Raw genomic sequence first — 24,665 nt, 5'->3', positions numbered from 1 at the left:
TGAGCTGGAAAAAGAAAAGGCGGGCGAGACGGAGAAATGGACAGAATAATAAGGAACAAATGGCGCTCCCAAAAAAAAAAAAAAGGAAAGCGGACAGCGAAAATAGGGCATTTAATCCGGAATGGGCAAACTCATTACTGTTCATACTTCCCACTGGTGACTGGGAGCACTAAACCAGTATGTCTCTTATGTTCAGAAAGTTAAAGTTAAAAGTGCCAACGTGAAACGACATTATGAGACGAAAAATACAGTAAAGGTTTCGAACAAACATACCCACTCAAATCAGAAGTGAGACCACAGAAAATAATAGATAGATAGATGCTTTATTAATCCCAAGGGGAAATTTAAATAATCCAGCAGCAGTATACTGATAAAGAACAATATTAAAGAGTAATAGAAATGCTTGTAAAAGCAGACAATAACTTTGAGTAATGTTAGCATTTATCCTGAGCCACACATTCACTGCCCAACAACGTGCTTATGAGTGTTCCCTCAGAGTTGCTTGGATTTTGGGTCAACACAAAAAGCCATTTACTGATGGAGGGGTTGTCAAAAAATGCATGAGTCCAGTAGCTGAAACACTGCTTGAGGGAAAACAAAGACAAGAGCTGTGTGATAAAATAAAGCAAATACCCATGTCAGCATCATCTGCCACAAAGCAAAGTTATATATTAACTCAGGACATGCTAATCCAGCTTGATGAAGCAATGCATAGGGCGATGAATATAAGAGGGGAAGAAAGTGAGCATTTAAAACTGTTTAATTGTTAAGATGAGTTGAGATTTAATATCTGTAAAATTGGTTGAGACTGTTGAGTCAAGATGTGAAACAGAAATGGGGAAATTCAAGCATTTCTCCATTTATTTTAAGCACTTTATTTAAACATGCACAATTTTCACATTTATTTTGTCTTATTTTGAAATGCAGCCCTACTTTTATTTAGTAAATTTAAGAACATTATATACTGTGACGGAACATTATACATATCTGCAGTCATACATACATGTTCAGTTCTGTGTTACGTGACAATAAATATTGTCAAAAAGTTTTTGAATTATACTGAACTCATTTGATTTGAAAGTCTGGTATTGATTACATGCAGATGCTGATACAACTACTAGGCTACTTAAATATATATGATACTAAATAGATAGACAACATGATCTTCCGGACCATTGCTACAAGAAATTTTCTCTAATTGGACCTCTTTAGATTTTAGTTGAATACCCCTAAACTCATATTTATTGATGAAAGCTTCACAATGCTTCCTTTTGAAGGGTTTAAATGCAAGACCCTTCCCGTTTTACTTCTGTACCACACAAGGGCGCCATTAGCTTGTAAGTCTGTGAAGATTCTCAGTCATCCAGGTGAAATTATACTGGTAGTTGAGTCATGGCAACTGGACTTCTTTCTTGTTAGGTAGACTCGTTTCACTACTCATCCAAGCAGCTTCGTCAGTTTCAATTAGCTTTTAAGAGGCAGAGGCGCTAAGAAGTTTTTTATTAGTAAAACGAACAGCAACATGACCACAGAACTTGTTTTCCTGTCACAAGAAAAAAGCACAAACGATTTATTTTCTCTTAGAACAAATCGAACAGCGATCTGCTACTCATAGTTTAATGAAGGCAAGTAATAAACATGTATAGGTTAAAGCTGCCAAATTTTAATTCATTTTTGAAAAGAGGATTTGCAGGGTCATATTTACTTTCTCCTGGGCGACATGGGGACGATTTAACTGCTACTAGCGAGTAGAACATGGAAGGGAGGCAGGGCTCTGTCTCTGTTCCAGATCACTTTACTCAGCTGTAACAGTGATGTCACCTATCGCACACCTCCAGCCGTCATGTACTAGTACCTAGCATGGCAAAGGTTCCAAACATGGTGTGTAAAATAAAATGAAGATGTGAAAAATTAATTAAGACAAAATTACTTAAAAATAAGAGTTAGGGTAATAAAGGATAAAGATGAAAATGTACTTAGTGAGGAGAGTGTGTTGAGCAGATGGAAAGGGGATTTTGAGAGGCTGATGAATGAAGAGAACGAGAGAGAAGAGGTTGGATGATGTGGAGAGAGTCAACCAGGAAGTGCAATGGATTAGCAAGGAGGAAGTAAGGACAGCTATGAAGAGGATGAAAGATGGAAAGGCCATTGGTCCAGATGACATACCTATGGAAGCATGGAGGTGTTTAGGAGAGATGGCAGTGGAGTTTTTAACCAGATTGTTTAATGGAATCTTGGAAAGTGAGAGGATGCCTGAGGAGTGGAGAAGAAGTGTACTGGTGGGCTGATATTTAAGAATAAGGGGGATGTGCAGGACTGTAATAAGTACAGGGGAATAAAATTGATGAGCCACAGCATGAAGTTATGGGAAAGAGTAGTGGAAGCTCAGTTAAGAAGTGAGGTGATGATTAGTGAACAGCAGTATTATTTCATGCCAAGAAAGAGCACCACAGATGCAATGTTTGCTCTGAGGATGTTGATGGAGAACTATAGAGAAGGCCAGAAGGAGTTGCATTGCGTCTTTGTGGACCTGGAGAAAGCATATGATAGGGTGACTGAGAGGAGCTGTGGTATTGTATGAGGAAGTCAGGAGTGGCAGAGAAGTATGTAAGAATGGTACAGAATATGTATGAGGGAAGTATGACAGTGGTGAGGTCTGTGAAAGGAGTGATGGATGCATTCAACGTGGAGATGGGATTGTATCAGGGATCGGCTCTGAGCCCATTCTTATTTGCAATGGTGATGGACAGGTTGACAGATGAGATTAGACAGGAGTCCCGGTGGACTGCTATGTTTGCTGATGACATTGTGATCTGTAGCGATAGTAGGGAGCAGGTTGAGGAGACCCTGGAGAGGTGGAGATATGCTCTAAAGAGGAGAGGAATGAAGGTCAGTAGGACCACCAAGACAGAATACATGTGTGTGAATGAGAGGGAGGTCAGTGGAATGGTGAGGATGCAGGCAGTAGAGTTGGTGAAAGTGGATGAGTTTAAATACCTGGGATCAACAGTTCAGAGTAATGGGGATTGTGGAAGAGAGGTGAAAAAGAGAGTGCAGGCAGGGTGGAATGGGTAGAGAAGAGTGTCGGGAGTGATTTGTGACAGACGGATATCAGCAAGAGTGAAAGTGAAGGTCTACAGGACTGTAGTGAGACCAGCTATGGTATATGGGTTGGATACAGTGGCACAGGAGACAGAGCAGGAGGTGGCAGAGTTAAAGATGTTTGCATTGGGTGTGACGAGGATGGATAGGATTAGAAATGAGGACATTAGAGGATCAGCTCAAGTTGGACAGTTGAGAGACAAAGTCAGAGAGGCAAGATTGCTTTGGTTTGGACATGTGCAGAGGAGAGATGAGGGGTATAATGAGAGAAAGATGCTAAGGATAGAGCAAGGAAGAGGAAAATGAGGAAGGCCAAAGAGAAGGTGTATGGATGTGGTGAGAGAGGACATGCAGGTGATGGGTGTGACAGAGCAAGATGTAAAGGACAGAAAGATATGGAAGAGGATGATCCGCTGTGGCAACCCCTAACGGTAGCAGCTGAAAAAAGAAGAAGTAAAAATAAGAGTACAATGAAATACAATTTAACAAAAATCAAAAATATAACAAACTTAAATGATATAGTTATTATTTGTGAATGCTCCTTTCATTATAAGTATTCTACTACTTTACAGAGGAAAGTGAAAAAAAACAAGCTGAGGTCGGAAACAAAAGTCAATCCTATCTTTAAAACAAACTGGGAACATATACAAAAAAAAAAAAAAAATCAGAAGACAGAACCAAGACTAAGAGATCAGAAACCAGTATGATAAAAAAAAGATTTTTTTCCTTAAAACCAAAATATTTTCAAAAAGGCAATAGCAAATTCTCAATAACTGAAGGAAAAGGCTTTAATGTAAAATCTGCATAAAACAAGACAGCTCGAGCCAACCTTAAAACCTTGACCTAACAATGTCATGGTCACAACCTTTCATAACACACCCACTGGAGAACATATCAAAGCAACAGGATCCACAAAATTAAATTTTAAACTTTCATTAGGTGCAAAAAAAAAAAAAACACACACACAAAAACAAATCTCCAATTTGGAATCTTATGTGTGCCAAAACCTAATCTTCAATAGAAGAATTTGAAAATCAGAGATCCAGTATCAGCTGGAATTTTCAATAAGAAATGTTTGCCAGATAAGACAGACATTTGCGATTTACATTTAGCATGAGCCACACAAGTTTTAGAACAGTGGTTTTGAACAGAAAAAAAATAAATATATATATGCATTTGCACACATTTGAAAAAAGAGAGCATTTTACATTCAGAATTATCTGAGAAAGAAAATTTTATTATGTAAATTGCAGTATTTTATAAACAACTTGCTATGTAACTTGTTGAAAACAGGTAATAGAATACATTTGAAAATATTTGATATGTCTTGCCTTACATGTACTGTCGGTGATCCTCATACGCCTTTGTGCATCTCAGTCTCTCTTGGCCTTTACTTTCTTGATTACATTCTCATAAAGCCTTCTTCTCAGACTTGCCTATTGTCTGCTTTTTGTCCACCACCTTCAACAGATTGGCTGTCATTATGTGCTGCAAAAACATAATTCGTTTTCTTGTCAAAACTTCCCTTCTTTGAAGGCAAATCGGGTTGCGCTTCATTAATATTCCGTGTTGTTTTAGATTTTGAAATAACACAAGAGATTAGATTTAAAAAATGCTTTCCATATCTAGATTATCTTGTTCATTACTAATATCCCTAATTAACAATATGGCTAGACAGTATTGTAAATATCTTTAACTATCTTGACTGGCAGTCCAACCTGCAGAAAGTGAAAAAGAGAAATATGGCTTGAAGGTGGTACAACAATGCAGCAATTAGCACTGTTGTTTTACAAATCCAACATCATATTATTATATTTAAACTGGATGAAGTGGAGTATCCAATTGGACAGTTGTATTTAGAAAGGCAGAGATGAGCAAACATTTATTTGGGTGCAAACTAAAATATAAACTTCTTAGGAAAGATCTATATGCTCCAGAGGTCGCTATATTGCTACTAAAATAAAAGGATATGCACAGGCGAGAGTGTGATTTCTGTCATGCAGTCCTACCTTATAGAATCAGGAACCATGGTTTGATTTCAAGAGACAATCACTTTCTAGTGATTCTTTCTCCAGTCATTCTAGTCTCTTCTCAAAGAGGTGCAAGTAAGTTTAATTGGGGATTCAAATTGGCTTGGGATATCAAGGGATGATTCTTACACAAAGACTGTCAGGATGGGCCTCAATCTATCCTGTAATAATAAAAGTGAGTTTGAAAAGTTAGTGATATTGAAGCTTCAATTAAAACTTACTCTGAATTGTTAGTAATGCTATAACTGCGCCTTTGCCACTAGCAGATAAAGTATAGTCCCCATAATAATAAGATTTGTTTTTTTCCCTCTTCTCTGCTGGAAAAGGAAAACTGCAGCAAGAAATAATACACACTGGAAACACATATAGGGAAACAGGTTTATGGCAGTTTTCCATTGAGAATGAGTCCCCTTAAGTCATTTTTAGGTTAGTGGGGTGCCAGACTGTATACACGGACAACATCCACACAAGGTTGGAATAAACCCTGTATGGGACATCATACTGCCACACCCCAATGCTCAGTAATATAAGGTGAATCTGGAGTCAACATTAACATGCATGTCTTTGAGATGTTGAGGGAAAAATGGAAGGAATCTACATATGTACATTCGCTGGGGGCACTAATTAGTTAGAATATAAAACATATGCTTGCTTGTTTATCCCATTCTGAACCTGAAAAAATAAGTTCTTCAGACTCTTCAGACTCTTCAGACAAAGAAAATGTGAATAATTGTTGTGCACCCAACGTGTGTCATGTGTGGGCATGTATAGGGGAGAATTTCAGGGTTCTGGTGATGGTAATTCTCTGCCACTCCAGGGACTGGCACTGTGCGATAACGCCTTCTCTTTTCCTTCCATTGCAGACCGAAGATTGACAGCTTTTCTACCACCAATGTCACTTCTGGTGTCTGTCTTTTCGGACCCACTTCTTCTTGCTGGAAATTAACATAACTGTAAGTTCTGTCATTTTGAGCAGTCAGAACCAGACTCCCATCAAAAAGACATTTGCTCTAACATGATTAATTGCATTTGTTTTCTTTTTTCAAATTCAATTATATGGGGTTTACCGACAGGTGCCCCAACACTCTTTATTGCCTGTGCTTGTTATCACACTGGCTCTGTTGCATATGTTCCCTACAGTTCTCCTGAACTTCTCCTCCATCTTTAACCTAGTGTTTGTGGTTGACGCATTGTTAAAAAATACCTGTTAAGTTACAAACCTTTGTTTCTTCTATAAAATAATACTAAGAAAATAATTACTGCAAACATCTGCTTGAGCAAATACTGTCTTTTTTTAATATTTAAAGAACATTTTCATTATTACAAATATTAGCTAATGGCTTATGGCTTGGGCAGCACGATGGCGCAGTGGGTAGCACTGCTGCCTCACACTAAGGACTCCTGGGTTGGCTCCCCAGGTCCTCCCTGCATGGAGTTTACATGTTCTCCCCGTGTCTGCGTGGGTTTCCTCCCACATTGCTGGTCCTAAATTGTCCCTAGTGTGTGCTTGGTGTGTGTGTGTGTGTGCCCTGCCCAGGGTTTGTTTCCTGCCTTGCGCCCTGTGTTGTCTGGGATTGGCTCCAGCAGACCCTCTGTGACTCTGTAGTTAGGATATAGTGGGTTGGAGGATGGATGGGCTTCTGGCTTTGAATTCAAAATCTGAGTACATTTTGCACACATTTTGAGTGAGTTACACATACAGTAAATTCTCTCCCAAAACCAAAGACATATGTATTAGGATAACTGGTGGCCTCAACCTGTGTGGGCAAGTGTACAGTCCAGGCCTTCTTTTTATTTGCACCTAGTATTGATGGTATAGGCTCTGACTTCCTATGAACACAGCCACTGAAATGGATGGATTACTGGCTAAAATGAGCTGATAAATAAACAAATTTAGGCATTTTGGTATTCCAAGAAACACTCTTAAATATAATGGTGTTTTAATGGTGCTTAACTGGGTTGTGTGGTTCCTCGTTGAACTATTGCTTGACAAAGGACAGAAACCTTTAATGTCTAATGAGCAACTTAGCAGGATGCAACACATCAAAAAACCTGAACATAACCTGTGTGGATATATGCAATGATACGTCTTTTAAAATCAGAAATCCAATTGTATTTCACAAATCTGTTATCTATACTAATAAAAGGCAAAGCCCTCACTGACTGACTGACTGACTGACTGACTGACTGACTCACTCACTGACTGACTGACTCATCACTAATTCTCCAACTTCCCATGTAGGTGGAAGGCTGAAATTTGTCAGGCTCATTCCTTACAGCTTACTTACAAAAGTTGGGCAGGTTTAATTTCGAAATTCTACGTGTAACGGTCATAACTGGAATATACTTTCGTCCATATATACAGCTGTAGCCTGCAGCCCGGTCGCCACCCACGTAATTGAGTGCATGCCCATATAAGGTAAATATTCACAGGTGAAGGACTGTGCTTAGCATATTCATAAGTGCAGCTACTGTGGAAATCAGCACGCCTCCCACGTAATTGAGCTAAATATTCGCGACCACACACTCGGTATACGAACAAGCCAGTTTCCCTTTCGGTTTGTACATGTTCAGTCTCTCCCTGTGCATTTCCTGTGCAGCGAGCAAGAAAGAGAGCGCGAGTCAGCGCGACACACACACACACACACAGACAGTGCGACAGAGATAGTGCGACACACACACAGGCAGCGCAACAGAGATAGCACGACACACACACACACACACAGAGGTAATGTGAGAGATGGATGCAGACACATAGGCAGTGCGAGAGAGAGCTGGACCCATTAAGGTAGGAAGGCAGTTAAAGAATGCACTGGTCTTGATTTTGTTTTCACTTCTGTTTCCAGCAATCTGTTCGTAGCTTGCATTGTTGCAATGTTATTTTTCTTGGTGGTTTATTAAATTACGGATTTTTTCAAGTGTTCATTTTCCCCTGTGCTTAAAACTCATTAAAAAAAGTGCTTTTAGCCAGTGGTTGTTAGTGCTGTGGCGTGAACTCTTGCAGTGTTAGTTTTCTCTGTTGTTCAAGGTTTTCTCAGTGTTATTCAATGTTTTTACATTTAGTTTACTATTACGCTGTGCATTCTATGGTATAATTATATTGTGCTTAAAAACTAACAAAAAAATATATTTACATACAGTTCATATGGTCTGGAAAGGATTAATTGTATTTACATGCAATCCTATGGGAGGAAATTGCTTCGGTTCACGACCAAATCGGTTTACCTCCAAATACGAACCGGATTGAAAGAAATAATGACGATCAAATCCTTGATGACAGCAACACTCATAACAGTGACAAAACAATTACATTGACAATCATGATACGTTATTTTTAAAATGTTTCCTTTTCTTTTTCATAATTTCTTTAACACACTACTTCTCCGCTGCGAAGCGTGGGTATTTTGCTAGTAATCTATTTATGACTGTTTATGGAGCCTGTTACTGACCTAAATAAATAGAAGTTGTTTCCACACTTTCATGTGGATTTTTCTTTTGACAGCTGTGGACTATGGCCGGCTTGTTATCCTGGCCAATACCCCCAGGTCGCCAGGTGGAGCTCTCCCTGCAGCATGGAGGTGCCCCGAATACCAGCAGGGAATCATGGACAATGAAGTTTTCCTGTAAAGCCCTGCTGGATACTGCAGGGGCCAACAGAGGATGCTGCAGGGAGGCCCAAAGAGTCGTATGTGCTCTACAACCCGGAAGTACGTCTTAGGCAAAGCGACAGGAGAAATGACATACTTCCAGGATGAAGAAGAGGACTTTTTATCTGACCCGGAAGTGATAGGAAGTCACGTGGACTGAAGGATTGGAAACACTTCCAGGTCAGGGAATATAAAAGGACGATGGGAAATCCCAGACGTCGAGCTGAGCTGGGTGGAAGGGTGGCAACACGTCTGGGAGTGGTGGAGTGATTATTGATTATTGTATTGTGGAGTGTGTTTATGAGTATTGTGGAGAGGAGGGTGCTTTGTGCACTGTTGATTAATAAAAAGTCGAATTATTGGACTTTTACCTGATGTCTGGCGTCAGATCTGAGGGTTCAAGAGGACGATAGCGCCCTCTATCTGTCACACAGCCAATAGTGCTTCCCCATATCATTGCTCTGAAGAACCACTCCAGTTTCTTGATTTTTAAAAAATGTGCACATAATAAATGTATGTCATTTTCTTTAATACTAAACATAAATGATATCTTTTGAAGACTCAGCACCTTATTATGAGTTCATTACATAAGACAATGTACCTAGAGAACAGAAGCTATTGCAAAGGCAATATGAAAGATTCAAAATTGTATCTGATGATGAATGAACATCTTTTATGGATTCCCAAATTGGCCTCTTTGAGACTGAATTGGATTAATGTTTGAGTTTTCTAATCACAAACGAAACTGTATTATACTTCTACCATGTCTATAATCATTATGTGTTTTAATAAAGATTGTTGTCTGATTTTGACATTAAATGTTGAAAACTGACAATTGATACATGTATGGATTATTTTGTTAGCTATATTTTCTATGTTTGCTTGTTTCACATCCATCCATCTATCCATCTGGCTGAGTCACTAGGTTGCCTGTTATTTATTTATTTTGTAATCTCTTGTGTTTAAACACTTTAATTATCTTGCATCTGTAGCAATGGACTTCATTTTTTCTACTATAACAACAATGGCCTCAGTATAAACACAATGTTGTGTTAAACATATTTTACTGAAAGAACTTACATTACCAAGATTAGAGATTTTTTGACATACAGCTAATGTTTAATTCAGTATTTCCTGCACTGCCTTGCACTTTGTATGCTTGTGTTTATATTCTTTGTCTTGTCTTTAACCCAGGTGTGTAGTTATCAATTTTGTCCATGTCTGTCATAGGATACTTGGAGAATCATCAAAAAAGTGGAGTCAGATTCTTTGTATGGGAGTATACTTGACGAATAAATGTGATTCTGATTCTTTTAATCAGATCTTCTATATTTCAATGCATTTTTAGTTTTACTATAGTCTTCCTTTCACAAGAAATATCCTAGATCATTTAAGGTACTGTTTTCGATTATCCAGTATCTACAGTGCTTTATGTGAGTGTACCCCTTGACAGATTTATTTATACCAAGCTGAACTGGTTCATTTTTGGAGTGGTTTATATCTATAACAGAAAGGCAGGTTATTGAGTCTGTCTCAAAACTGGCTTCTGTTGTTTAACTATATTACTGTTATATTGTCTCTCTGGAAGAAACCTCGGAAAAGGCAGTTCATTTTTTCCCTGCAAGGGTTTTTTTGGGAATTGTTCCTTGTCTTCTTAGAGAGTCAAGGCTGGGGGCTGTCAAGAGGCAGGGCCTGTTAAAGCCCATTGCGGTACTTCTTGTGTGATTTTGGGCTATAAATTGTATTGTATTGTATTTTTCTTTAAATTTCCAAAACAGTTTAAAAGCAATTTCAAAACTAAGAGTCTTTATGCAATAAAGAATAAGTTCAGGTACAGATGCATGAGTAAGACAGATCCTGACATACAGTATTAGACCTTGTAAATAACCTCGGATTAAATGTCAGACACCAGATAAAAGTCCAAAAGTTAAATTTATTATAATAATAAAGTGCACAAAGCACCCTCCTCTCCACAATACTCATAAACAAATACAATTCTCTAATCAATAACAATCCTCCACTCTCCACTCTCCCAGATGCATTGACACCCTGCCACCCAGCTCAGCTCTGGGATTTCCCAGAGTCCTTTATAGTCCTTGACCCGGAAGTGTTTCGCTCCTCTCAGTCCATGTGATTGGCAATACTTCCGGGTCATATATAAACTCTTCTTTTTCATTCCAGAAGTACGTCATTTCCTCTGTCCCTGTGACGAGGATGTACTTCCGGGGTATAGGGCAAATACAGGTCTCTGAGCCTCCCTGCAGCGTCCCCTTGTGGCCCCCAAGGTATCCAGCAGGGCTGTGAAGGAAAACTCCAATATCCATGATGCCCTGCTGGAATTCGGGGCACCTCCATGCTTCCAGAAGGACTCCATCTAATGGCGTGGGGGTATTGGCCGGGATGAACGGCCGGCCATAGTTCACAATACATATATACTGGAGAATATAACTTGACAAAAACACGGACCTCAAAAGCGGGCCTGGGGCAGTCATCCTACTTGCATCCCCTAAATGCAGCTCTTGATTTATTGTATATGGTTGCAGAAGTTAGAGCATCTCACTCTATGAAATAAAAAAAGAGCTAGCCAAGTTCTCTTTTTTAAGCAGCCATTTCTATAACTCAAGTCTTTAGCTAAATGTCCTTAACATTTCACTATTTTATATAGGCTGCCATCCATTTGGAAATTAATAATCTTATATATAAAAAAATGCTTTCTAGGTGAGGAGAATGAACTGCCCTGGGTAGGTTTATTTTTAGGTATTGACGTTTATGCCAGCCTTGGCTGAGAAGAGTGGAAACTTTAACACCACATTCAAATTTACACCTATTTTGTGGTTACATGTTTTTTTAACTTAACAAGTAACTTGTATGAGAGAATGAGGTTAGACATAGCAACAGCACACAAGCAAGCAGGAGTTAATGTCTGGTTTTCATTTCATTAAAAATTATCCACAGTATTGCATAGTCCAGCTAGTAAATGTTTAAATACACTTTGTAGTTTGGCTGATCTAATTAAGTTGTCAGTGATAGGCTAAATCATTTCAGTTACAGAGAAAAGAATAACTTACATTTATAACTGAAATGTTTTACACTGACTGCATAATGTGATACTTTATTTACATAGTTAATAAACTGTACTATTTTAGTTAATAATTAAATGCATTCCAGGACTTTAATTCATCCTTAGAACCTTTGTTACCAGAGGTCAATGTACAAGATTATAACAGCGCTAACAAGCTGCATTAGCCCCAAGATGAGTCTCCATCCTTATGAGCACATACATTTCATCATGCAAATAAGCAACTTTAAAGGCAACTGTAGGGGAGCCTAAAAAACAGAAACTACGCCAAAGTCACATTAGCAAAGCATAGAATTCTGCAGAAGCCTGAAATGGTCTTGCTGAGCTATTCTGTGAGGTTGCTGGAGATTTTTCGACACTGAGATCCTCAATCAGCAATGCTGGCTGCAGCAACTATACAGGCTGGAAGACAACTGCGTGACTGTTACATCTGCAACTCCATCACCTTGGAAATGCTTCACCATCTGCTAGTCCTGGCTGCATGGTCGATGGAGGAGCTTTGGCTCATTGAGCTGTAGAATGGTGTAGCGGTTCCAGTTTCCACTGACCCCAGGTAAGCAATGTGAGGCAGGGCCAGCAATAATATTGTAGAGTTGTTACAGAGCAACAGCAGAAGGAGAGTTTCAAAGCTGAGATCTGGATCTGGAACCCAATTTGCAGCATCGGCTCCGTAAAGGAGTATGGTTATGTATTTATTTAATTAAAGAGCAGCTGTAAAAAGCCAAATTTTGCCCAGGGGACAAATACAGTTTTTGTCTTCTCGTGTCCCTGAAAGACAAAGACAAAAGCACAGAGCTATAAAGTTACAATACAGACACACACACACTTATTTATGTATGTATGTATCAATGTATTTTTTTTTATCAAGTTAGTTTTTATACTGTTGTTTGGTACAAGATGCACTCTGATTGCTGTGGGCTGCTTATAATCAGTCATCTTATGAATTAGCATATAGCTGAATCCTTTTTTTGTTGTTTAAAGTGGTGCTTTATCATTTGCTTTGTTTTTTTTTAATGACAAGACCACCGTTGCCAATTCTTAAGACTGTTTAAACTGAAATCATTATGTTAAAATGACACAGAAGAATATTTGCTGTGGCAAATTGAAAGAACAAGAAGCACACAGTAATCTGATTGGCACAAGGCCCTAATTTATTCAGTATACTGTCCTTTCATGGAGTTGTCGCCATTGAGCACATGCCCAGTGTAGACAAATGTCCCTAACATATGCATTTTCATGTGGTTTAGTATGTACATGGTTATTATTGTAAACAAAGCAAAAATGGCACATTGTTTCCATTTAAAAACTCCATTTTGAGGATATGGTAGTGCGGATGTAGCCTAAGTCTTGTCTGCCAAAATGAATTATGTAATCAATCTCATTACCAAACCATTGTATGTTAACTATCATTGTACATGCCATCACATAAAAAACAATTCAACAAATATTCATAATAAGTGAAGAATATACTGCATAAATGGACAGCACGGTGGCACAGTGGTAGCGTTGCTGTCTTGCAGTAAAGAGACTTGGGTTTGTTTCCCGGGTCCTCCCTGCGTGGAGTTTGTATGTTCTGCCCGTGTCTGCATGGGTTTCTCTGGTTTCCTCCCACAGTCCAAAGACATGCTGGTTAGGTACATTGGTGATTCTAAATTGTCCCTAGTGTGTGCTTGATGTGTGTGTGTGTGTACCCTGCCCGGGGTTTGTTTCCTGCCTTGCGCCCTGTGTTGGCTGAGATTGGTTCCAGCAGACCCCCATTACCCTGTGTTAGGATATACAGTAACTGGTTGGAAAATGGCTGACTGAATATATTGTGTAAATTGTGGGATGCTTGGTTATTAATCACTTGTCATTTATCTGATTGTTTAGGACAAAATCAGCTTTCATAGAACAAATCTGAGAATGGTGCCCACTCAAGGATGCAAATGTTTCCCACCCTATTATACTTTCTTGAATCCAACTGAGAAATTATTTTTTGAATGGAGATGGAAAGTTTTTAACCATCAGCTTAATGAACAAATATTCTTGTTGGTTGCAACAGATTATAAAGGCATAACAGCAGACACTCATAAACAGTGGGTACACAAGTCAAGATAATTTTTCCCATGTTGCACTGCAAGGGAGAATATAATGTGTGGTGTTGATAAAAAAATATGTAGCCAGATAGACATAAGCAATAGGAGGTGCAGTGAAGAGGACTTCTATACTTCTGCAGTACTTTAGATTCTAATGTTTTGTTGCCAGGGTTCAAATTGCCATTTTCTGTTTTTGGATATTTTGCTTTTGTGCTGCTTTGTGTGTGTTTATACAGTGCTATACAAATCTTCTTTTTTGTTTTGCATTGTAATGGTACTGTTATGAATCAACCAAGATCTTACATTGCATACTGTATATGTATCCATTTTTTATTTTTTTTGCTAGTGAACTTTACTGTACTACATACTATATTGTACAGTATATGTAATAAAGAGCTTTGGAATACTACAGAGGTTCAGACGCACCCCAAGGTAATGGTATATCCTCACCAACTCTACATCTTCACCATCAATGAGAACCTGTAGCAGAGTGGGCTTGACCCTCCTAAAGTTTGTAATTATCTCCTTTCTCTTATTGAAGTTGAGCGGCAGGTCATTCAATTTGTACCATTCAACAAAGTCCTTCACTAGTGTCCTGTATTCATTCTCCTGTCCAATGCTGATACATCCAAATATGGCTGTGTCATCAGAAAATGTCTGCAGAAGGCACGATTCAGTATTGTATCTAAAGTCTGAGATGTGAGAATCCTAACCCTATTTTAATGAACAATTCCTTTTCTTAATAGGACTTATGCTCTCTCTAGTGAGAAAAAGGCTCTTAACCTAACTACACTAAAACTATCCTAACTCTAGACAGGAAACAATCCTGTTCTAACAGCAGATATAACCCAGCGCCATATTCCCAAAAGAACAAATTAACATGCCCTCCTCCTACTGTTTCAGGTTCGACGATCGGATCACCAGAGGAAAATCCTGTGGAGATGGGAACAAGTCCGTTCTAATTTTGCATCGTCTGCTTCACATCTTTCGATATTCTGCTGAGAGTATGGAACATCTTAACGTTGGGCGGCAAAAAATGTGGTAGAAATTTAACATCTTATTAAAGAAAGAACCTAAGAGGACAAATCGGTTATCAGGCAGGAGAAAAGCTGTGCATTATCTTGTAATTACTGCTCGGCAAAATGCCTTCGAGGAAGCATTCTTTAAATCAGTCTGTTACAGTCTGGTCAGAATGATCACAGAAACAAAGAATAGAGGTTAATTTTATAAACTAACTAGCAGAATACCCGCGCTTCGCAGCGGAGAAGTAGTGTGTTAAAGAAGTTATGAAAAAGAAAAGCAAACATTTTAAAAATAACGTAAGATGATTGTTAATGTAATTGTTTTGTCATTGATATGAGTGTTGTTGTCATATCTATCTATTTATATATATATATCTATATATATATATATATATATATATATATATCAAAATACCTGCGATTGGCAGCGGAGAAGTAAAAAGAAAAGGAAACATTTTAATAATAACGTAACATGATTGACAATGTAATTGTTTTGTCATTGTCATGAGTGTTGCTGGCATATATATATAAATATATATATACACACAGACACATCTATACACATATATATACAGTATACAGTTATATATATATACATATACACACATACATATATATACAAATCTACATATATATCTACATATATATATATTAGGTGGGACTCGATTAAAAAATTAATCCAATTAATTAGAGGCTGTGTAAGAATTGATCTTGATTAATCGTATGTAATCACACGTAAATTTGCCCCAAATCGCAAATTTTTTTTTTTAATTTAAAACGGTTTTAGTGGGCGACAGAATCAAATAATAGACATGGACATGAATATTGTAAACTGAAGCTGTTTTAATTTCTGAAAAAAGCTTTTAAACTGCATTTGAATTCAAAACAGAAACAAAAATATCATCCCTGGTTAAAATTGGGCAGACTTAAAAATAAAGTGGTAGTTTAAGTACTTTAAGTACATTTTCAGAATAGTATTGTCTTTAAATAATAATAACCAAAATTTCACATAAAGTGCAGTTTTCTTCTTAAAAAAATAAGTCAGAAACATAAAAGGTAATTTGACCAGCTTACTCTTTAAACTCTGAGTAACATTAGCCAAAATTATTTTGTACATTAGGCTAAAACAGTGTGATCATTGAACATTTTGTAATTAGATGTATTTAGAATTACTAACGGTCACGGAAGTCCAATGATCCCCAGTAAGAGCCACAAAGTCCGCTTTCTGTAATGCATCTAATTTTGCTTGCTTTTCAGTGTGCACAAAACCATGCTTTTATCAAGGCTTCGCTCGGGTAGTCGAAATGATCAGTCGTAGGAACGCGCTTTATTCCGACTCTAACATTTTTGTAGCTGTGATGTGTGCATCAGTGTAATGGATGTACCAGGAAATCATGCATTGACAAAAGTTCCCGTTTGCTTGGAATTGAAAGTGTGATTAAATGCGTTATTTTTTAACGCGTTATGGAGTACATGCATCGAAGCTTCTCAGCTGTGCTTGTGCTAAGAAAGGGAAAATTTTAAAAATAACGTAACATGATTCTGCGTTAACCTAATATTTTTCATACGTCCCAAACCAAGGAGATCGAAGGTAAAATGAATCGGTAGCGCATACATAGTCAGTACATCCCTCTCGAATCGAACCTCGAATGTCGGCGTTAGAGGCAAGACTCTACAATTAGCCACAGCGTGTGGCTTGTCTATGCTAAAGTATGTATTGTAGATCGGGGTATATATATACATTTATATATATATATACAGTATATACCCGTGTACCACAGTGGAGAAGTAGAAGTTATGAAAAAGAAAAGGGAACATTTTAAAAATAACGTAACATGATTGTCAATATACAGTAATTGTTTTGTGAGTGTTATTGAATGTTGCTGTCATCAAGGATTTGATTATCATTATTTCTTTCAATCAGGCTCGTATTTGTAGGATGTGTTCAAGTTACATTCCGTGTTTGTCAATCGTTGTAAAGATAAGAGGTTTCATTCATCGATTAGTTCCTTACTGCATCAATAAACAGCTCGTCTTCCTTTTATCTGTGATGTGACAAACTGCATGCACGGGTTTTTTTTTCACACTGTCTTCCTTTAGCAGGACATTCACTTTTTCCACCGTGTGCTTTGTTTCCGCAGTAGCTGCACTTATGAATATGATTGTATGTATAAGACGCTTCATATTTTTTTGCTGCCTTCTCAATTGTGTAATTCGGTTTTTGTTCAGCACTCTTTGGAACTGTTGCTTTTGTCTGTGCACTGCGTCAGTTCACGTGAGCCGCTTGGTGTTCTTGCATCGAAGGTTCCCAGCTGTACTGGTGCCATCTCGTAATGTCAGCTAAGACCCGGCACTTAAAAGTTTCTCTCGCAGTTTCAATGAGTTTGTGCCAAACACCACCCTGACCATCTCATCTTCCTCTGCATAAGCACAGTCCTTCACCCGTGAACATTTACCGGCAGTGTTTGTATTGGATTGCCGCTGATGGACGGCCTTATATGGGCAGGCACTAAATTACAAACGCTAGTGGCAGCCTGTCTATGAACTTAATTTAATATAAACTTACGGTTCACGCCGTGCTTTGTTTCCGCAGTAGCTGTACTTATGAATATGCTTGTATGCATCATTTGCTTCATAATGTTTTTCTGCCTTCTCAATTGTGAAATGGCGTTTTGTGCTGATCGCTGTTTGGAGTTCTTCCTTGTTCTCTACGTACTTACGTAGGAGGCGTGATGATGTCACACGAAACTCCCCCCCCGCGGCCATCTCCAACTCAAGATTCCATTACATTATATGGGGAAAAATAGCTTCCAGTTATGACCCTTATGCGTAGAATTTTGAAATGAAACCTGCCCAACTTTTGTAAGTAAGCTGTAAGGAATAAGCCTGCCAAATTTCAGCCTTCTACCTACACGGGAAGTTGGAGAATTAGTGATGAGTCAGTGAGTGAGGGAGTGAGTGAGGGCTTTGCCTTTTATTAGTATAGATGAATTTACACAGTGTCAATCAATCCATACATTTACTTTGGTTGGTTCATTGGTTTACACCCAAATGATTTATATAAAATAAAAGTCTATTATATTATATTCTGCTTCTTTTTGTACCTTTGAGTTGCGCCACCACCCTTTAAATTTCTGTGTGTATAACAAACTATCCATTCTATTTGTTTATCTGCTAATTTCTTAGTTATCTCTTTGTCGTCTTTCAGTACATTTTATTGTTCACTTGACCTTTATCTGGTTTCCTGGTGTGCCTGCAAAGGTTTCTGACATGTATTAACCTTTTATGCTATTTCTTTAAGCTGAATGCTCTGTTACCCTACAATTATTCTTTCACACTGACCAATGAGTCATTGTCACGCTGCAAGCAGACATGTCATGTACTAGTGGTATCAGACACAATGTGTTAAACCACAACATGGTGTCCTTACTAGAAGATGTTTCAGAAAACCAGCATATCAGATGACCATTCAAGATCTGGTCTCCCTTGAATGACTACAGCAGAGAAGGACTGACAGATCAGACTGTGGCATCTGAAGGATGATTTCACCCATACTACTTAAACTGCCAGCAGACACAATGCCAACATCTGTAAGAGGACAATGAAGGACAGGGTCAATGCTACTAAAGCTAAAGCACAGTGACCTGTCAGAGGTCCTCTGCTAACACCTTCTATATATATGATCCTACAGTAGAATAATGCCAGGACATATATGGCTGTTTTGTTCCCATCTGTCCTGAAGAATGAATGTTGGTATGCAGGTGCTGCATCTAGCTCCAAAGAACACCTATGGGATGACATTCAGAGATTAGAGACACTGACTGCCAATGGCAACAACCTCGTCAGGTTCTTTTTCAGGAATGAGATAACATTGAACAAGTACATATCCAGAGACTTATTAGCTCAATGGGTCGGAAGGTAAAGCAATGATTGCTGCAAGGAGTGATGATGTGGATACCAGGAAACTTGACAAGATCACAACAACAAGAATAAAAGAACAAAATCCACTCATCCTGAAAAGGGTCATGGGGAAGCATCCAATGCAAGGCAGGAACAATTCCTGGACGACCATTGCAGGGTGAACACAAACACACATAACACATCATGGGCCAATTTAGCATCATCAAGTCCACCTAACCTGCATGTATTTGGACTGTGGGGGGGAAACCAGAGTATCCACAAGAAATCAATGCAGAGTTATATGAAATAAAATGGAGCTCTGTATTTCAATTCCTGTTTGTTTTCATGATACCAGATTGTGCCAATGACTTGTGCGCTCAACAGACACGTATGTAAGAATTAGTGCTGTTGGTAGATTTACTACATATACTCGTAGGGACAAAGATGCTGCTAAAACACTAAACATGTCATTTATCTTACATGATCCTCTCTGAAGCTTGCAAACAGAATCCAGATAGTGTTACAAAGCCAAAATAACTAAACAAATGTTATACTGTAAATGCTGTGTATAAAATATTATAAAAGGTATTTCATGTTATATCATTTAAATATATTTAGCCAGCTTTTTTCTTTTAAATGACGGCATCAGTAAGGCTTGACATTGTTCTGTGAGTGTGTCTGTTTGGCATGTTTTTTCTGATAAATTTTTAATTTGACTGGGGTAAGAGCATAAATTTGTCAGCAGCACCGTTCACATCTTGTGCTTCTCACATCATCTGGTGCCTGTTTTAGTTTCTCTTCTGCTCTTTCTATTGTTCAAGAATTCCGATACTTCAGTTTTTTTTAAAATATGACTTAACTTCTTTCAGTACTGCTTTCTAGTTATTATGTTGACTGATGCACTTAGTAAAACATGCTGATTTCAGAATTAACTGATTGTGCTTCTTGGCACACATCATTAGACTGGTATTGCCTGCTTATTTAAATAATTTACCTATTTCAGCTTCTTGTTTTCTACAGTGATACATGGATTGGGCTGCTCCAAGAATATTCATAGTCCTAGTTATGTAAAGCAAGGTGAGAAATCCTACTTGTGAGCCAATGTTTCTGTTTTTTTTTTCTCTGGCATAGTACTTTCTTACAGTTTTTATTTGGTAACATATTGAAACCTGGATAATCTCTCCATTTTTGAATGATACTATGAGAGTGGTTAGGAGCACATGGAGATACAGCGCATTGCTTCACCCACCCCAATAAAAAACTTACTCAGGATCCCAGATTAGGACCCGAGTGCAGCCATTCAGATGGAGTGGAACAGTTTTTCATGGTGGCTGGAGTGCCAGTTCTGCTACCAAACCGCAGGTTTTCCTTGCAAGTTGGAGGGTCTACATGCAGGGCTGGATGCAGATTAACATCAATTGCGGGTTAAGGGCCTAAAGAAATACAGTCACTTTTAGCATTTATGGGATTCGAACCGGCAACCTTCCGATTGCCAGTGCAAAGCCCTATCCTCAGAGCCACCATTCCGCCCCAATGATACTAAGCTGGGATATAAAGGATATCTCCCTTTTTTTTCTTTAGTACACACTAAATAAGGTGCCAATTATAGTTCCCACTTGCTGGACACCAGTAGGTATACATAGTATTAGGTTAGATTTTGCAAATGTTTACTTTGGATCCATAGGAGCTGCTTTAAGCTTAACTGTTAACTATGGGCAGATTTGTGGCAGATGAAATTTAATGTCAGTAAATGAAAATAAAGTATTACACATAGGAAGTAAAAATGTTAGGTTTGAATATACAATAGGAGGTCGGAATATCGAGAATTCACCTTATGAGGAGGATTTAGGAGTCATAGTGGACTCTAAGCTATCAACTTCCAGACAGTGTTCAGAAGTCAGTAAGAAGGCTAACAGAATGTCAGGTTATATAGCGCCTTGATGTGTGGAGTGCAAGTAACAGGAGGTTCTGCTCAGGCTTTATAATGAGCCGGTGAGGTCTCGTTTGTAGTACTGTGTGCAGGTTTGGTCTCTAGGCTACAAAAAGGATATAGAAGCGCTAGAAAAGGTCCAGAGAAGAGCGACTAGGCTGAGTTCAGGGCTACAGGAGATGAGTTATGAGGAAAGACTAAGAGAGCTGAGCCTGTTCAGTTTAAGCAAGATTCAGAGGTGACATGATTGAAGTGTTTAAAATTATAAAGGGAATTAGTCCAGTGTGTTGAGACTTAAGGGTAAATTTCACACAAACATTAGGAAGTTTTTCTTCGCACAGAGAATCGTAGACACTTGGAATAAGCGACCAAGTAGCGTGGTAGACAGTAAGACGTTAGGGACTTTCAAAACTCGACTTGATGCTTTTTGAGAAGAATTAATTGGATAGGACTGGCAAGCTTTGTTGGGTTGAATGGCTTGTTTTCATCTAGATTGTTCTAAAGTTTTAATGTTCTATCCAAAAGCATCACTACTCTTAAAGACGTCCACTGCTCAAACCTTCTAGACATCTAACCGAAAAGTAGAACAATGACAAATACACAATGCTGTGCCTGCTAATGGCAGCAACATTGTCAAGTTCTTCTGCAGGACATTCTAGCTTTTTATGGTGTCAGATTTCGGCAATGACTTGCATGCTCAATGGATGTTTAAGTAAGAATCAGTTTGAGTTGGTTTTAATGCTGTATGTACTGTAGGGACATACTGTAGATGATGCTGAAACTCTAAGCACACCAATAAAGAAACAAAAACTGTTGAGTTTCCTCATTTTACTAACCTCACGTTTTCTTCAGTCTTGAGTGTGTGCTGAAAGATGGAGAACACATCTGTCGTCTTTATCCTGCTGCTTTCAGGTATTTGTACTTTTTATTGATTGATTTCTGTTTTGTTGTAGTTTACCAAAAATTTTTACATATAACTACAGATTTAATAGTATTACCTTTATTTAGTTGTACAGTTGATGCCATAGATTTCTCTTTGGGTTAAATATAAAAGATGTAACTGTAGATGTGTCTATTCTATATTCCCAAAGTCAATTAGCTACTGAGTTACCAAGGCAGCATCTGACATGAGCCAAATGCATAACAAAAGATATCCCACAGTTCAAAAAGTCTGTTTTATAAAGTTTAGTGAAAAAATAAAAAATAAAAGATCACAAAAAATTAGAAAAAAGTTATTACACATGAAGTATAAAAGGGGAAAAAGGTTTCTTCTCTTTTTCACTACAATCTTAACTTTCTCTTGTTTAATTCAATCGTTTTCTACACTTAAAGGTTGTTTCTTTTCTTTTGCTAACTTACAGGCTTCACTTTAGAACATCTGCAGGTTCAGCACGGTTTGAAACTGCGTGCCTTCCATGTCTTACCAATAGCAAGGCAGGTCATAAACTGAACTAGTCTGTAGACAGAATGTCAAGAAATAATTAAAATATTCTATTTACAAGTTAGCTTGTAGCAGTTATAATAGAAACTCACATTGACTATGCACTAATATATAGGCAAACATTTTAACATAACTAAGAAAATACTTCTATCAACTTAATATAGCCTACTGTAAATAACTAACAAATGGCTCTTACAATCACAACACAAAATACAAAGCATATCCAACTTAACCAAAGCATTATATGCAATATACCCCAATTTGTGACAGATGGGTATCAGCAACAGTGAAAGGGAAGGCCTACAGGACGGTAGTGAGACCAGCTATGTTATATGGACTGGAGACAGTGGCACTGACCAGAAAGCAGGAGACAGAGATGGAGATGGCAGAGTTAAAGATGCTAAGATTTGCAATAGGTGTGACGAGGATGGATAGGATTAGAAATTAGGACATTAGAGGGTTAGTTCAAGTTGGACGGTTGGGAGACAAAGTCAGAGAGGCGAGACTGTGTTGGTTTGCAAATGTGCAGAGAAGAGATGCTGAGTATATTGGGAGAAGAATGCTAAGGATAGGGCTGCCAGGCAAGAGGAGAAGAGGAAGGCCTAAGAGAAGGTTTATGGATGTGGTGAGAGAGGACATGCAGGTGATGGGTGTGACAGAGCAAGATGACGAGGACAGGAAAAAATGGAAAAAGACAATTCGCTGTGGCAAAATAAGAAGAAGACTGACATTTGTATAATGAAGCTCCTGTGGTGTTTCTTGACACACTTCTACTAAATAATTTGTTGGCTGAAATTCTGATGAGTTTTATTTTTAGTGTGTATTGGAAATAAAATGAAAAAAAAAAAAATCTGTAGGTGTAATTAAGTGAGGACATCACAATTATTACAAATCTCAATCTCACAAACTAGTCCAACATGGAGAGCATCCCTCCTGTTTAGAAATTTACCTTTATGACCTTTCCCACTGGACGCTCTCATCTGTATGTCTGGAACAGTTAGAGAAATTTAGGACAGTATCATTATCTTTTTTTAAGTTTGTGTTACAATTTACATGTCAGGTTGCAGAGTGTTTAACGCTGTCATCTTAGAGCCTCTGAATCCCAGTCTGATCGCTTTCTGAATGGAGGTTTCACATTCTGGCTTGTGTGGATTTTATAGACCTCCACTCCTGTGTTAATATACTATAGTATAGAGACTTAATTTTGCACAATGAAGAATTTCATTTCAGAGTAGACAGCAGGAGAGGGCAGGACTGAAATTGGGCCTGTGATTAAATTGGTAAGAGAGGAAGTAAACCTTTAGAATGCTGATGTGAGCAGGGAAACACACAATATTTGAAACTAGACTAAGTGTGCAGTAAGACACCATTTTAAATTAACATACATAATGTGGGAGTCATAATATTTTCTCATTAATAAATTCCTTCTGGGCATTTTTTATATACTTTGTTAATCCCCAGGGGGAAATTGTCTTTTTGCATGACCTTTGGGGTCAAAGTGTAGGCTCAGCAATTGTAGAGAACTCCTGGAGCAATTTTTCAGGTTATGGGCTTTGCTCAAGGGCCCACTGGAGTAGGATCTTTTCTGGCAGTAACAGGATTTGAACTTTCAAACTTCAAGATACTAACACAGATCCTGAGCCACAAAGCCACAACTCTGAAAATTTTGAGCAACTTTATGTGTGTAAATGATGCTTGAAGAATTTGCCCAAGGTGCATGCAGTGAGAGTAATAAATCTTTGTTTCTTTTATATGTAATTTATCAACTCTTCTAATTTTACTTTTTAGTTACTGAGGCCAAATTTAGTATCTCCATGCCACAATCAGAGCTGATTTCTCCTCTTCACACCAATGTGCTGCTTCCTTGCTTCTTCACTTTGGCAAACAGTAAGCATGGATTGAAGTATGTAATTGTAACTTGGAAACAGAATAATATTGAACTGGCAAAGTACAGAGAAGGAAAAGTGAAAAGCACCAGCAAAGTGACACTCTTGGAAAGTCAGCTGCAGAGAGGAAATGCCTCACTTCTCATTAAAAATGTCACTGTGGGAGATGAAGGACATTATCTTTGTGAAGTGTATGAGGTTCCAAACCTTTCCAAAGGAAGTGTACAATTAAGAGTTACAGGTAAGGAAACACTGTCTTTGCATTTACACCCCTTCTTTACATAGATTTAATTTGTATTCATTTTAGAATTGGTCAGAATTAGTTAAGAGTGGTGGCCAGCAGGGGTCAGTGCGTAACAACAACGTACTAAACTGGAAGGTGGTCTACACATGCGTGGAATTCGCGGACAAAGATCAAGATCTAAATGAAGATTTCTTTAGTTAATTTAAAGCACAACAATTTGTTTAGTTTGAATGTCTGTGTTTTGAGGTGTGACTGGCGTACTACAGTCTTCAGTAGTATAAGCCTGGAGGAGATTCTTAATGCAATGCA

The 24,665-nt window shown here is 38.2% G+C and overlaps 1 protein-coding gene across 1 annotated transcript in view; it reads left to right on the top strand.

Moving 5' to 3' along the window:
• Window positions 1–6,033: 6,033 nt before the first annotated feature.
• Window positions 6,034–24,665, top strand: part of LOC120536180 — a 34,633-nt gene continuing 16,001 nt past the window's right edge. Inside the window, exons 1-4 of the mRNA XM_039764509.1 lie at window positions 6,034–6,085; window positions 19,876–19,932; window positions 21,638–21,697; window positions 24,015–24,353. Coding sequence (XP_039620443.1) covers window positions 21,658–21,697; window positions 24,015–24,353 — 379 coding nt within the window. The 5' untranslated portion in view covers window positions 6,034–6,085; window positions 19,876–19,932; window positions 21,638–21,657. The remainder of the gene's footprint in view (window positions 6,086–19,875; window positions 19,933–21,637; window positions 21,698–24,014; window positions 24,354–24,665) is intronic.

This window comes from Polypterus senegalus, chromosome 10 (genome assembly GCF_016835505.1).
Source record: "Polypterus senegalus isolate Bchr_013 chromosome 10, ASM1683550v1, whole genome shotgun sequence".
NCBI classification, from domain to species: Eukaryota; Metazoa; Chordata; class Cladistia; order Polypteriformes; family Polypteridae; genus Polypterus; species Polypterus senegalus.
The sequence above is the reverse complement of the archived record's forward strand: the minus strand, read 5'-3'. Positions and strand labels throughout refer to the sequence as shown.